Genomic DNA, 15089 nt, shown 5'->3' with positions numbered 1-15089 from the left:
TTCATTCAAAAAATAGACAAAATACGAATGTCGAGCTGAATGTTGTGCTGAATGTCTAGCCAGCTTCACATCCAAGCACAACATTAAAAAAATAGACAAAATACGAATGTCGAGCTGAATGTTGTGCTGAATGTCTAGCCAGCTTCACATCCAAGCACAACATTAAAAAAAATAGACAAAATACGAATGTCGAGCTGAATGTTGTGCTGAATGTCTAGCCAGCTTCACATTCCAGCTCGACATTCAAAAATTGACAAAAAACGAATGTCGAGCTGAATGTTGTGCTGAATGTCTAGCCAGCTTCACATCCCAGCTCAACATTCAAAAAAAGACAAAAAACGAATGTCGAGCTGAATGTTGTGCTGAATGTCTAGCCAGCTTCACATCCCAGCTCGACATTCAAAAAAAATATAAGAAACGAATGTCGAGCTGAATGTTGTGCTGAATGTCTAGCTATCTTTACATCCCAGCTCAACAGTGATAAATCGAATGTCGAGCTGAATGTTCTGCTGAATGTCTTGCCAGCTTCCCATACAAGCTCAACAGTGATAAATCGAATGTCGAGCTGAATGTTTAATGTCGATCTCTGTGCCAACTTCATGGACTTGTAGGCAGTATCAATTCGATTTTTGGGTCGAAGTGAATACTAACGCAACGTTGTCCCTTGCTCACCGTTAGGAACCAAAATGAGAAGTGGGACTCGGAGCAAAAACTTTATCTTAAAGATTTTTAAATCATATCTTAACTATGCTCAGACATTACCGGAATAAATTCTTAAAGTAGTATGCGACCATCAGATTCATGTTAATAATAATGAATATTTTGAATTTTTGAAAATGTATTTGAAAGTAAAATATGATGAGGTGAACAGGAAAGTAATTTACACACTGCAAAAGGTGCTTGCAAGCCATGTAAATTACCAAAAGAGTATTCAAAATATGCACTCACGCAGTAGAAATATGGTAATAAGTACTGCAAAATCAATCTTTAGTTGCATATAACATGTAAATCATCACTTAAATATTGAATCTTTTACTTTCCTCAACATGCTTACTACATTTTTCTCAATTTTGATTATTTGAAATATTGAGGCTCATCTGGAGGCAGGCAGTTATAAGTATTTAACATGTGGACTCACTGTACAAAGATAGACCACAACTTTGTCAAGGTCTAATGTTTTAAAGCAAAAACGTTTCTGGCTGAAACAATGCCTTAAAATATGGCAGTAGCCAGTAAGATAAATGGAATTAGCCAGCAAGTACGTAGTATACAGTCACTGAAGCAGTTGTCTCCCTTGCTCTTCATTTGTAACTTGAGTTACATTTCAGAAAATGCATTAAATCGCATCTCCACGGCCCTTTTCGTCAAATTTGGATCCTCGAGGTGTGCTTAGTATTATTATACGTGTACAAGAGAAGAAAATGCAACTTAAAGGCTCGTTGTGTTGAAATGCTTTTATTTATATTTCTTAAAAGATTTTTAATTTTGGCGTTCTTTTATAGTATTCAAAGATTAACTCATTTTTCAATGCCTGAACCAACTTTTTCATCTGTTACTTTTTGGCAATAAGTACAGTTTGGAATAAAAAAGGTTTGGGAAACTTTCTTTTTGAAACTTTCAAAAATTAAAAATCGTATATCCCCAGGCGTTAACTGACAATTATTTACATTAAACATTTGCCCTTGATTTTGGTTTTTATTCGGGTTACTTATGTCTACGAAAGGAAAAGAGACAGAAATTTTAAATTTTTAAAATTTATTACAGGAGTAACAGAAAAGTCATAGCACAATGTAAAAATCAGAAAGACAGATCAAGGAATAGAAAATGCATATAATCAAATCTGAAAGCAAATGAACGATAGATAAATTATGTGTAATGTTAATTTATGAAATATTGTAACCTTTCAGTGAGATATAATCAATATCCCTCACTGAACTGTATATCATTTACTGTAAATTAGTCATAATATTTCACTCACTGTACATCAGTCACTATATATCACTCACTGTTCACCATTCACCATATATCACTCACTGTACATCATTTACTATGCATCACTCACTCTACACCAGTCAGTCACTTTATATCACTCACTGTTCGCCTGTTACTACATATCACTCGCCGTTCACCAGTCACTATATATCACTCCCTGTACACCAGTCACTATATATCACTCACTGTACACCAGTCACTATATATCACTCACTGTTCGCCTGTTACTATATATCACTCGCCGTTCACCAGTCACTATATATCACTCCCTGTACACCAGTCACTATATATCACTCACTGTACACCAGTCACTATATATCACTCCTTCTCCACCAGTCACTTTATATCACTCACTGTACACCAGTCACTATATATTACTCACTGTATATTACACACTATAAAGCATTTTTTAGGAAAAAACTAATTACAGTATTTCATCAATTAGTACTAAATGAAACGAATATTTTATAAATTTACATGCAAACAGTTATACTTTAGAGTCAACACGTTAAAATCCGTTACACTTACATGGAACATACTCTTATAAGTCATAAACGTATATCTAACCGTGAGATATATTCTATATTCTCACTACAAATAGATATGTTCTTTATAATATTAATGACGCTAATGAAAACGCCTGCTATCATCAAGTGTGATATGCATTAGCAATAGAAGTAAACAAAACAAAATGATAAATATGTGAAATGACAAAAATATTGTTCATAAATCAAATTATGTACAAGTAAAACCATAAACCTATTTCAAAAGCTTCTTTACATATTCATGTTTATAAAATAAAAAAAGTCAGACATTGATGGTGTTAACGCAGTCATGTGTAAGTACATACATTTCTTTCTTATTTTGCCAGACACTGTACATTTACCATTTTATTCGCACCGTCCATATGCTGAAAGATTTCTAATCAGCAAAAAAAATTGAGAGAAAAAACTTAGTTTCCGTTTCTCAGAATCAAAATAAACATGTGGACAGTTGTTACACTCTGTCCTTATCTTGAATAGTCACAGAAAGTGCAGAAACGACGAATTCAAGTTTGATGTATTACCTTAAATATGCATATAACAAATGCTGTAATACTTAATTTTGAGTGATTACATGCCCCCTATACATTAACCTGACAGTGGTTAGTATGATAAAAACAAAATGTACAGGTCACAAAATGCCAAAACATCATATATCAAGGTGCATGTAACAAAAGATAACAAATTTCTGTACAAAAAACAAGTGTTGACATTTCAGTGAAACAGAAAACAACAATATTTTGAGACAATTTTTGCATTAACGTATTTACATTTCTCGTGTTTTTTTATCACAAAAAAGCAAAGATTTTTCATCAGTCCAAAAATATGAATAAATTTAAGAATATCACCTATCAAAATGACATAGATGAAGTAAATAATGTATGAATGAATATTGCATAGCTTTTTTATGGAAACTCGTGTTCATCTAAAGTTTGCCTTGAAAGAGCTAAAGTCGTTTCTACCATTTTATCATTCTCTTCAAGCAGTGTGTCAGATATTTCGCTGTGAAATAACCATTTATTTTAAACCTTTATTCCATCTTTATTTGTTCGCTGTTTTATAGGACATTCCATATTCCATGTTTTAAGTTGAATTTTGTGTCATTTTTCTTCTAATGGCAACCACACGCTTTAACTTTCATATTTGGATATCTTTTTAAAACAACATTTGATTTTTCGTCGAAGAATAAAACTTGAATGGCCGACAGCTTGGTCGGCGCGCAGCATGGTTTTGGAACTACATAAGGTTTCGTTAGATGGACAAGCGTCTGCACGATCGCGTGATTTGTAGCGTTCATGTGCGCCCCTAGCGGGAAAGTGCATTCGCCACCACAGTAAAATGCTGGGTATCCTTCAGGGGCGATAATCCAGTCCTGAAAAAATTGAAAAGCGAATTGATATAATTTTAAAATTAGCCCACTTAAACGATGATTTGTAATATCATAATGTCCTCGATCCGCATTGGTATTGGAACTGTTTCGTATTAATTTAGGAGATGCTTAATGTAACATGCCGATCATCCACCAGTGTATATCTAGTGTTATGTTCGGCTATACAGAAAAGCGATGATACATCGAGATAAACAAGATTTGTACATTTAATGTTAAGCAGTTTCATTATCAGAAAAAACAAGACTTTGATGACATATTAATGCAACGGTTTTAAAAATTAGGCAAAACAAAATATAATTGATAACATGCTTAGGTCGGTTAATGGAGAACAAAAGTCTCTAGTGAAAGTTTGTGTTTACTTTAGCTCACTTTATAAATAATGTCGAATTATGACATTAAAGCTCTATGGTAGAGGCAGACAGTCGGGTGCCGGCACTAGCATGCAACCAAGTAGAGCCAGTGACCTTTTTTACGAAAGCTAGTCGACCAGATTTCTAACAAGGACGAATTCAAAGCCTCTGGCTGGATTCGAACCCATAACGGCGAATAGTGAATAAATGGATGGTCAATGACCTTGACCATTTGGTTCCAAATTCCTCTATATAACGAAACGTTAGATTTTCATTCTCAAAAGATTATCTATATTGGCTAAGTCTTTAAGTTAAACCACTTATCTACCAGAAAATATTGATTTTGCCATGATAAAAATCGAGGCCTTTTTCTACTTGCAAAGCAGTGATTAACAGTTTAACCATAAAATAAGTGGAAAGGCTTAAAACAGGAATCAAAACACTTTTATTAAAAGCTTTACTATTTCCATGGATCAGACCACCATCGTATTCACATTAATAAGCAAAACTTCATAGATGAGATTGGATGCTTACTTATTTTAAAGGAAGATTAAAGAGGCCGATGTTGTTTTTTTCTTTGGCAGCGGATTAACTGATAATTGTTGTTAATGTGATATATCAAAAAGCCAGACATATTTATTACACCTGTTTTCTCGTAAATAAAAGCTGGGGTTGTATGAAAAAACAATTTTATCTTAAAGTAGTAAGGAAAATAGGGCATACATTTCTGAGATACTCATTTCATCAATTAAAATCCAGGCATGAATGTTGTTGGGGAAAAAGCTGTTTCACTAACAAATTAACAAAACTTGAAAATATAGCAAGTATTCACTACCTAGCTTGTAAATAACACTATACGACAGTTATTAAACCGTCCTAACGACCTTAAAATCTTCTAATTGAGTGACTGAAACGGTGACATCAACATTTCAGAGTGGTTAGGTTAGAATCCAACCATAGCATCATGTTTATAAAGTTACTTGCAGAATGTACCCTGGTTACCATTCTTGAGTCCGTCCCTGCTAATTAGCAGTATAATGGAACGCACGAAACCACCTTTCACCGATTAAAGCTTTAGTCACAATATGACACGAAAAGGGGACCAGCCCATCTTGACCCAAATCCAAGAATGAAGAATATTGTAATCACAGAGTTCCAAAATACATAACAACTCTATTTTATGGTTCAAGGCTAATTTATATCCAATAAACAGAAATTGGGAAACCACGTTTCTTTATATTATTTATTCTTTGAAGAGAATGATGTAAACAGACCTACCTGCCAGCCTAAACTTTTAAAACTAACATATAATGTATGTCTTTGGCATGCACTTTTTCTGTAGTCCATTGCTGCAAGACATAAACATATTTCCATAGATTAATGCGCCAAACAGGTGCAGGCCGCTTTCACTGCCGATTTACTGTTTGTTTCATACACCAGGTGTATTTAACTTTTTTTCCATATAATTATAAAGTGAACATTAATCATGTGGAGAATGCATAAAGGACATAATGAATGAAAGATAATATAATGTAAACATTATAAAGACCTCATGAAAAACTTTTCAGTTAACAAAACTATACATTAGGATAATATATACATATATACATTGCAATTTTATTACATAGTCATTTTTCAGGAAACATATTCAGAGACAAAATGACGGCCAGGCATTACGCTGCCTTAGTTTATTCTAAACTAATTTTATTAAAACTTTATTTAAGACTTTCGGGTAAAGTTTAATGATTTCATGAAACTTACAATAACTATCCGCTCCTTTTCCCCAGTAATAGTAATTTTCAGCCTCGTTTGGAGTACTGTTTTCTGATTGGTCGGCGGATCTCCGATGACGTAAATTTAATTCACCCCGCGCCATTTTGAAAAATCCAACGAGGAACGCTTGTTTGTCGTCTGGTCCCCTATGCCCTATAATACCAACTTTACCAGGGTCTATGACACGGTTATCTGAAAAATTTCAAGGGTTCGTTTTCAAAACAAATCTATAAAAATGGTGACAGATAAATTTATTGTGTTTTCACAGTATAAAAGCAAGTTTTCTTCCTGTTATCGCAAGAAAAGTTAAAGTTGAAATGGATAGGATCCCAGATCAAAAGTAACACGTGCTTGTAATCGCAAGACAGGGTACACAATGATTTTATAGGATTGCAAGAAAGGGTGAGGTCATTTATCTACCTTGTTTCTTTTTCTCACCTTGGCAATAGAAACTGATTCTGGTGTATGACGTGTACAAAGCCCACGAACAGCTATACCAAATGCTTTTTTTTTAAAGAAATATTTTAAAGACGTCGACTGTAAAAATAATTATTAGGCACAGGTATGAACATTTACCAAACCTACACCTACCTTTTGCTAATACTGTAACTTTCATATATAGACCAAGGTTCATGTAAGGTAGATATGTCCACAGATAGACTGCCCTGGTTACGTTAAAGTTGATCCAACCCTCATAGTCCCAGGGCACCGTCATGTTCGCTTCCGGTTCAAGACTCTTGTCCCTACAATAATAGTTAAGTTTCAAATTATTCATCAAGTTCTTGTGTTTAGTCTACTAGTAACCGTTATCTAGCTAGCGACAAAAATGACCGACTTTTACCACCATTAAAGAGTCACGCCAGTCTGCACATCCGTCTGACCAGACTCTATACTGCTGGCGGACTTTTTTCATATATTTATTTGTATGTCATTTTCATTACATGACATGTTCAGACAAGAACAGAGAAGTTACAAACGCTCAGGTTGACCTTAAATACTGCCACCAAGACAATCTGAAATAGCGCTTATCTACACAGAATCCATCATTAAATATTAAAAGATCGACCAGTATTGTGAGTATTATTATATATACAGTTTTTCTTCTTAAAGTCTTCATGAAAAATGTGCACTCATCTGAGGAAGTGTAACTTAAAGCATATGATTGGTAAACATTGTGCGATCTAAAATTGTTTAAGTTTAAAATGAAAAAGGTCTACAAGCCAGTACGGAAAAGTGAGCTTGACGTTTATGCAAGTCAATTTTGATTAAAAGAAACTGGAAAGTTTGACCGAAAGTTGATTCGAAACTCTTTTCGAAAGTTGAAAAGAAGTTACATATTTATAGAACTGAAGCTCGTGGCTAAGTTTAAAAGATAATCCTAGGATTTCAGGAAATTGCGTACCCCAGTGAAAAAATATGTTGTAAATCAGATAATTTAAACATATCATTTTATCGAATATTTCAAAAGAAACCGAATTCCACCAATTTTGTAATCATAACTTTTTAAAGTTCTTACTCTGGATCCTGGCCCTGTGTTATTCGGAATATTTCTATCAATACATTGGAATCTCTGGACTTTTTAGCCTCCTTGTAAAGCCGGAACTCAGCTCCCATAACGAGTTCTGCCGTTGAAATGTCGCTTGTATCAAAGTAAAATGTCGCATCTTTATCGTGACGTAGATGTGGAATTTTATCCGCTGTATAGCAAAATAAAAAGAGAAAATGCGTTATAAGGTATATTTTATAATCGTATCCGAGGAGACTTGTTACATGCATACTGAATTGTTAACATGAATCATTATCGGATGTCATAAATGACGCCGAAGGTAACCTTCATTTATCTCTACTTCTATCTTGTACAGAGTTTGGTTTCATTATGCTAGAAAAATATGTTTCGATATAAGCATCTAATATTTAGTCACATGAAGTGGATCTCTCTGTGTTATTTTCATTAACCCATAATTATCTTAAATTGACTTGTTCATCTTTAAATCTGGACAAACCCAACAATTTTTAATAAAGCCAAATTTCAATATAATTACTGACTGAATAGCGGACGTGTCAGTTGATCTTGGTCTTTATTGACCAAACTGTTGTCGGCAGGCTAAAGGTTTATTGCATAATTAACTATTAATTTAAAGCAGATGACTTCCAAGTTACTATTAAAAACCTCATGAAGAGATGTCACTTAAAGCCGACATTTTTAAAATGAACAATGAAAACACAATACGATTTTAACAGCATAATAACACTGTCAAAAGAAAGAATTAAAAGGAAAAGGGAAAAAACTTAAGTAAAAACCCAGAAACGTAGAAGTAGCAATTTGAAAAAAAAAAAAAAAAAAAAAATTGGTAACACCCCAGAGGAAAAGTGGGAAACCCCTTTTAAAACCCAGATTTTTTAAAAATAAAACCCCAAGGTTTAAAAAAACCAAAAACCCAGTTACTTAAATAAAAAAATAAAATGTTATTTTTGTAAAAAAAAAAAATAAAAATTGAAGAAAAAAATGAAGATATACAATGACGATTAACTTTTACCAACAACGCATTAATGTCTGCTTCTTCAAGGAGATCTACACTCAATGACTTCTGACTATATAATCATCCTAATTGATGTTTTATCCAAACATTTTAGAACATCTGCCTACAAACCCATTATCTTGTTAGTGTATCGTGGTAACAAACATTAGCCGGAAAGATTCAAACCGTGTCTGATGCTTTAGTCATTATATGAGCCGCGTCACGACAAAACCAACATAATGGGTTTGCGACCAGCATGGATCCAGACCAGTCTGCGCATCCGCGTAGTCTGATAAGGATCCATGCTGTTCGCTATCAGTTTCTCTACTTGTTAATATAGAATTTGTAAGCGAACAGCATGAATCCTGATCAGACTGCGCGGATGCGCAGGCTGGTCTGGATCCATGCTGGTCGCAAACGCAATAAGTTGGTTTTGTCTCGACACGGCTCAAATGTATTTGAATATGATTGTATGATATCAAATTTTAATGTTCAATTTAAAGTTATTTTAGGGACTAATTTATGGTTCAAAATTTAACAAATGTATAACTATAATATAAGGTATTGATTAGGAAAATAATTGTGTAGAAAAGCATAATAAAAAAAATATCATATATATTTAGTCACATACAATACACGTAAGTCGTTACATTCATTTAATTCTAATAGCTATAATTATGAATAGTCAGAAAAAAGGTTAGTTTTAAAGGGACTCTACTGGGTTGTTTTTTTTACATGACGGGACTGAAAACACTTTTCGCAATTGGAACTCAAATCCTGCAAATAATCGCTTAGAAATCTATTTACAATATAATTCTGAGTATATTTCTTTGTCACCATTTGCAGTTTTTTTTCCAATCTAGATATTTGTTAATATTTTCAAATTTCATGTGACCTCAGTAGAGTTCCTTTAAATGTTCTTTGTTTTTTTTTTTTTTTATTTTTAACATTTTAATGATAAGATTCGTATGTTACCTTACAATGATTAAGATAAACTGAATGATTAACTGTTTGTAAATGTAGGAAAGGATCGGCTAAGATTGATTTAATAATTGTTAATGGCTGACATTTGTAGCCTTTACAATAAACCATATCTCAGGTAAAAATCTTAAGTTCTTTTTCTATCGTCTGACAGCATGTACACTAACGTTATAACATGAATCACATTTTAAATTGTATGTTCTAAGTTGTGTTTTTTTCCTTGTCCGTGTTGCTGTTATACAGATATTTACGCATTTAGTTACAAAGCCACGTTATTTACGCGTTTATAAATTATATATAAAAAGCCATATAATATGAGAATTAGATTACACGTTGCTGTAGCCTTATTATACTATTTATATAATGAAGTCTTTATTTTTATTTTTTACTATGTCCAGAAAGTGTCTGAAAATAGATAAATCTGTATTGTATTAGTTGTGTAATACATATTCAAAGAAAAGTTTCTTAAAGGCACATTATGTCTTAGAACTGTTTTAATTATATTCCTCTAATCTAAAAGCTTTTATTTTTTGTCATATTATATATTGTTTCCAGAAACTTGGTCAATTATCTGAACCATATTTTACCTCTGTTGCGTTTCGGCTATTAGTATTCTTATAGTTATTTAGTATATTGTATGGAAGTCAAAATTTACATTTTGCTACTTATCATGCTTATATAACAAATATTTTCACATTACATTATTACTTTCTTCAGGTTATATAAGCATCTTACATGTTGTAAAACCGTTACTTAGTTGCTATAAAAACTGATGTTTGTCATTTCTAAAGAAGGAAAAATTTATTCGTTTCTGAGGCATAATGTGCCTTAAACGCTTGCCTCAGAACTGTTTATAAAATGATGTACACACGCTGCTTAGTCTACAAGTGGGCATGTCGACTGTACCAGGCATGTGGAAAGGCACTGCTTCCCAAACCGACGTTTATAAATTTATGAAATGACTTCTGATACTCGCATGTTTTGTTTTTAGTTGCATTGAATTTTTTTATTTTTGTCACTCTCAAGTGTGCGTTTCTTTCTGGTTAATACGAGATAATTGAGCTAAAATGAACATGCATGTCGGTGATTTTAATGGAAATAGAGGTCAAATACACTGTATACGCATTTTATTTTCATTTGAAAGAGAAATGTTAAGAAGTTCCTTATAACCAGAAAATTTTCAAAATTTGTTAAGACTGATTTTTAATGCATGCTTGACTTTTATGAGAAAATCATTATTTATAAATGTTTACTTTAATCTTAAGAAAGAAAGGTATCATACATTTGTTAAATTTCCCCCCAAAAAATAATTTAGATACCCTAAAATGTCATAATTTATAAGGCTTAAGTTGCACAAATACTCTCGAACTTTAGCTAATTTAATTAACTTATATTAATTTATTAGTACTTGTATGAAAATAATCTTTGTAAATTAATTTGCAGTGTATATGATCTGAAACATCTATGTGAGCATAGGAATGGTTTGGTCTATGCCGTTTTAAACAAGATTGTTTATATTAAACATTTATCAAACTTTAATAATGTTGACAACTACTTGCTGGTATTTGTTTAGCTATTTTAAACGTCTCCAGTTTATTTACACACCAGGTGAATTATCTTGGATCATGTTGTATTATTGTTTACTTCGGATGAATTATTCCAAATTTTTCACCCATGTGTCAACCAGGAAAACCCTATCCGTTAAATCTTTATGAGCCGCGTCACGACAAAACCAACATAGTGCGTTTGCGACCAGCATGGATCTGGATCCATGCTGGTCGCAAACCCATTATGTTGGTTTTGTCGTGACACGGCTCATATTATACCCCTGTTGCTCCTCATATTTGTAACATTGTTACGCTCTCTCATTAACGATTTTTACGTTTAACGTAACGTTACTTAAGCATAGACGTAATGTGACCTTTATTGTTTATTATTACATTGTATATCACTGCTATAAGACAGCAAAACAAAAAAGCAACAGTTTCAGTTTTGATATAATTATGACATCTTGTTAAAAAGAAGAAATATCTACCCCTCACGTGCAATCCATAGCTACGTACCGTGATTTATAAAGCTTCTGATGACGTCAGTTCCGTTAATATGTTCAATAGCTTTCCCTAACGTAAGATTCACTTTACTATGAAACTCAACTTCGTCTGTTATTCCTTCGCCGTCTGCAGTTTGCAATGAATTGTATAAACTTATCATAAACTTTGGCGCCGAATAGTCATATCCGTGTTTCACTACGTGAGGTCGCTGGTGCAAACCCAGTAACTGTAGAATCTCGGCCTGCACCTCGGCCTGTTTCCGTTTGTGATGATGATCAATCACGATCGTCTGCTGGTGCCCAATACCATTGTCCGCGAAAAACTCCGAACATATTGCGTTATTTAATAGCTCCAGAAGTATATAAATTACTACTGACAAATTGTTCACAACTTTATTAACCTTCATTTTAATTTTATACACTCCCCAAACCCACAATTCACAATCTTTCAATTTTTGTTAATTTAACTTGGGAGCCTTTCTGCTCCGTCAGTATTTCTTACCTTTTAACACTGTATTATTGAGCCTACATTTCGGTTAATTATGCTTTAAAACAAATCTATTACCCGAGTTAAGATATCCTTAATATACTTCTTTTTCTACAGATGTACTTATGTTTATATCCGACAACTTTTATATACACACCGGGTAAATCACATTGTTAACTATCATCTCCCAAATAAATTCTCACTCAATTAACTAAGGATTCTCAACTTTAAAAAGATTTTTTGAACGGTACAGAAAATTACTTTAAATGAAGCCCTGTGTCAATTATCAGATCACACGAAACACCTGTTAAATCCAAAAAAGTTTAAAAGTATAAAACTAGGTTTACAAAGAGATATCTGTTCCGAAAGGAATGCTAAATGTACACAAAGAAATCAGTGCATTAATAACATTAGAGGCGCCTGGGGGGATTCGTATATACCTGTCTGTTCTATTTATAGTAACATTTTTAACAGGTGCGTGTGTTTCAAACCGAGACAAAACGTAATGTTGACTGTAAGTTATTAAAACTGTATATTATTAAAATTGATAATAATTAACCTATTTGTGGACGTTTCAATACAAGTGTCTTTGAACATGTGTTTATGGACATACATGTAGATAAATCTATAGATATATCAAATGAAAGATAAAATCATTTCTATAAATACGCACGCAATTATTATAAGTTGTACAAATCTATAAATTTAATTATTGTTATAAGCAAACCACGTGTATTGAAAATCAATCAAGTAAACGTTTACAGACCAGAAAGACTGATAACAAGGATGATTGAAACACCCTGTTAACTAGCAGAAACATGGGACGAGTGCAGACAATTCAGTCAAAGCATAATATGAAGTTTTCCCTAAAAATGATGAATGATTTAGTTAATAAGTCCATTTAAATTTCATAATAACTGGTTAGTTTAATTCCTATGATGTAAAGTTAATTCTACTTCTGATGAAAGTTGTGATCTGCTATAATGTCGTCTGCTTATTATGTCCCCTTCAAAGAAGTGGGGGTATAATACTTTGCATTTGTCTGTCTGTCTGTCGGTAGGTCGGTCCTCTATCTGTCGGTAGGTCGGTCCATAGACCAAATGGTTTCCTATCAATAACTAGAGAACGTTTAGGCCTAGAAACTTCAAACTTGGTATGATGATTGTACATGACCAGTAGACGACCCCTATTGATTCTTGGGTCAAGGGTCATAGGTCAAGATCACATTGACCTTGTAGGTAAAAATGGTTTCCGATCAATAACTAAAGAATGCTTTAGCCTAGAAACTTTTAAACGTAGTATGTACAAGACCAGAAGATGACCCTATAGATTTTGGGGTCAATGGGTCAAAGGTCAATGTCACATTGACGTTGTAGGTGAACTGAAGTTGCCTTGGTTGATTATTTTTATTGAACTAAAATGCTTTTGGTATATACATTTCAAGGTCGTATGTAATATAACAAATTGGCTGTCATTGAAGAGGCCTACATGATTCATAAAATTTATGCATGTATTTGGTAAGATTTGTGATAACTTTCTCATAAAATTGCTGCACACATTATTTGGAGTTGCGTGCTTATTGGCTTGTTACATCAAATCAGGGGAAAACCCGTTACACCGGACAATCTTGAAATTTCTCTAAGCGCTGTAACAAAGGAACTGACAAATAACATGAACCACCAATACTTTGTAGGGCCATGTGCTGCTCCCGACGCTGAAAACTCTAACGTTTATGGAGGGTAATTTATGCCAAAATTACATCTTGCTTTCTTACGTTACATCGTGCTTTCTAACTTGTACATCGTGCTTTCTAACTTGTACATTATGCATTCTGACATATACATCTTGCATTCTGACTTTTACATGTTGCTTTCTTACATGCACATTATGCTTTCTGCTGTGTGCGACATGCTTACTTTTATGTTGATGTCGTTATTTAACGATCAATTATTATTCATTTGTTGATCTGGTATATTAATTCAATAAATTAACCTGCAACTGTTTGTATTTGGGTCTATATACTCAGCTTGAATGACGAATGTCATAAGGTAGAATGCGCATAGCCGAAAGCCGAATACAGCAAGCATAATACAACGCGACATCTGGTGTAATAATATGTGACACCCAAATTATGCTAACAGGTGGCGCTACAGTTACATTCTCGGTAAAGTCCGTATTGCGGTTCGGATTCAGTTTACCAAGTTACGTCCCTTTGTTTTAAAATTTCCATTTGCACTCATGGAGAAAATATACAAAACGATTTAACCCAATTTTTATATTTATTAATGAAACTCTGTAGGTCAAATTATATTTCCAGCTGACAATGACAAGTTGCACATTTCCAAATCAATGGTTTTTAGAATTATTTTTTTCATCAACAAAATAATTATAAATATAGAACAGTTGTTCAACATTGTTCAAAGTGCTTGGGCCATAACAAACTTCTTATTAAAATATTTTCATACTCTTGAAAAGTTCTTAAATTTTGACATGGCTTATTTCCAATACCTGTGACCATCCACAACATTTTTAATGTGTTTTTATTAATTAGGACATTTTCTTGCCTATTTTCAAACTAATTTTGTACACACGTTAGATTTTTTTAATTCAACTTGTCCAAAAAATGTCTTTTTTCACTAAGTTGAAATTATTCACTAAGATGCTTTATGAATACGGCCCAGGTTCTTGTTCACAGTGTCGGCTTAAAACTGAAGAAACTGCTGCCAAAATCAGCTGATTCTGAGAAAAAAATAAAATAAAATGTCAAAACTGTCTAGTCTGTCAGACTAGACAGTTTTGCCTTTTTTTTCTTTTGCAGCGGCACGGGCTACCTCTCTAGATTTGAATTTTTATATCACAGGTACCCTCTCATTTTTAACACATACGTACCCACAAGGCACGACATATGCTTTTATTTGCGTTAATCGTTAAGTATCACTGTATGTAATATTTACATAAAAGTAAGAAATATTACATACCTATTTAACGATTAACGCAAATAAGAG

The 15089-nt window shown here is 33.2% G+C and overlaps 1 protein-coding gene across 1 annotated transcript; it reads right to left on the bottom strand.

Moving 5' to 3' along the window:
- Window positions 1-1738: 1738 nt before the first annotated feature.
- On the bottom strand, window positions 1739-12489 carry LOC132742330 (bone morphogenetic protein 7-like). The gene is made up of 6 exons (XM_060730697.1): window positions 11611-12489; window positions 7564-7744; window positions 6639-6790; window positions 6036-6239; window positions 5553-5623; window positions 1739-3906 (listed from the first exon to the last, which is right to left on the bottom strand). The coding sequence occupies exons 1-6, from the start codon at window positions 12002-12004 to the stop codon at window positions 3646-3648; spliced, it is 1263 nt and encodes a 420-aa protein (XP_060586680.1). The 5' UTR covers window positions 12005-12489; the 3' UTR covers window positions 1739-3645.
- Between the last annotated feature and the right edge of the window lie 2600 nt (window positions 12490-15089).

This window comes from Ruditapes philippinarum, unplaced genomic scaffold, assembly GCF_026571515.1.
Source record: "Ruditapes philippinarum isolate M1 unplaced genomic scaffold, ASM2657151v2 ctg734_1_1_1_1, whole genome shotgun sequence".
Lineage (NCBI taxonomy): Eukaryota > Metazoa > Mollusca > Bivalvia > Venerida > Veneridae > Ruditapes > Ruditapes philippinarum.
The sequence above is the reverse complement of the archived record's forward strand: the minus strand, read 5'-3'. Positions and strand labels throughout refer to the sequence as shown.

Excerpts from the sequence above, each read along its gene's own strand:
- LOC132742330 (XM_060730697.1), bottom strand. The coding sequence starts at position 12,004 with ATGAAGGTTAATAAAGTTGTGAACAATTTGTCAGTAGTAATTTATATA. Across the intron at positions 5,624-6,035 it reads AAAAGGAGCGGATAGTTATT|CAATGGACTACAGAAAAAGT; the intron begins GTAAGTTTCATG and ends TATGTCTTGCAG. Across the intron at positions 3,907-5,552 it reads TTAAAAGTTTAGGCTGGCAG|GACTGGATTATCGCCCCTGA; the intron begins GTAGGTCTGTTT and ends CAATTTTTTCAG.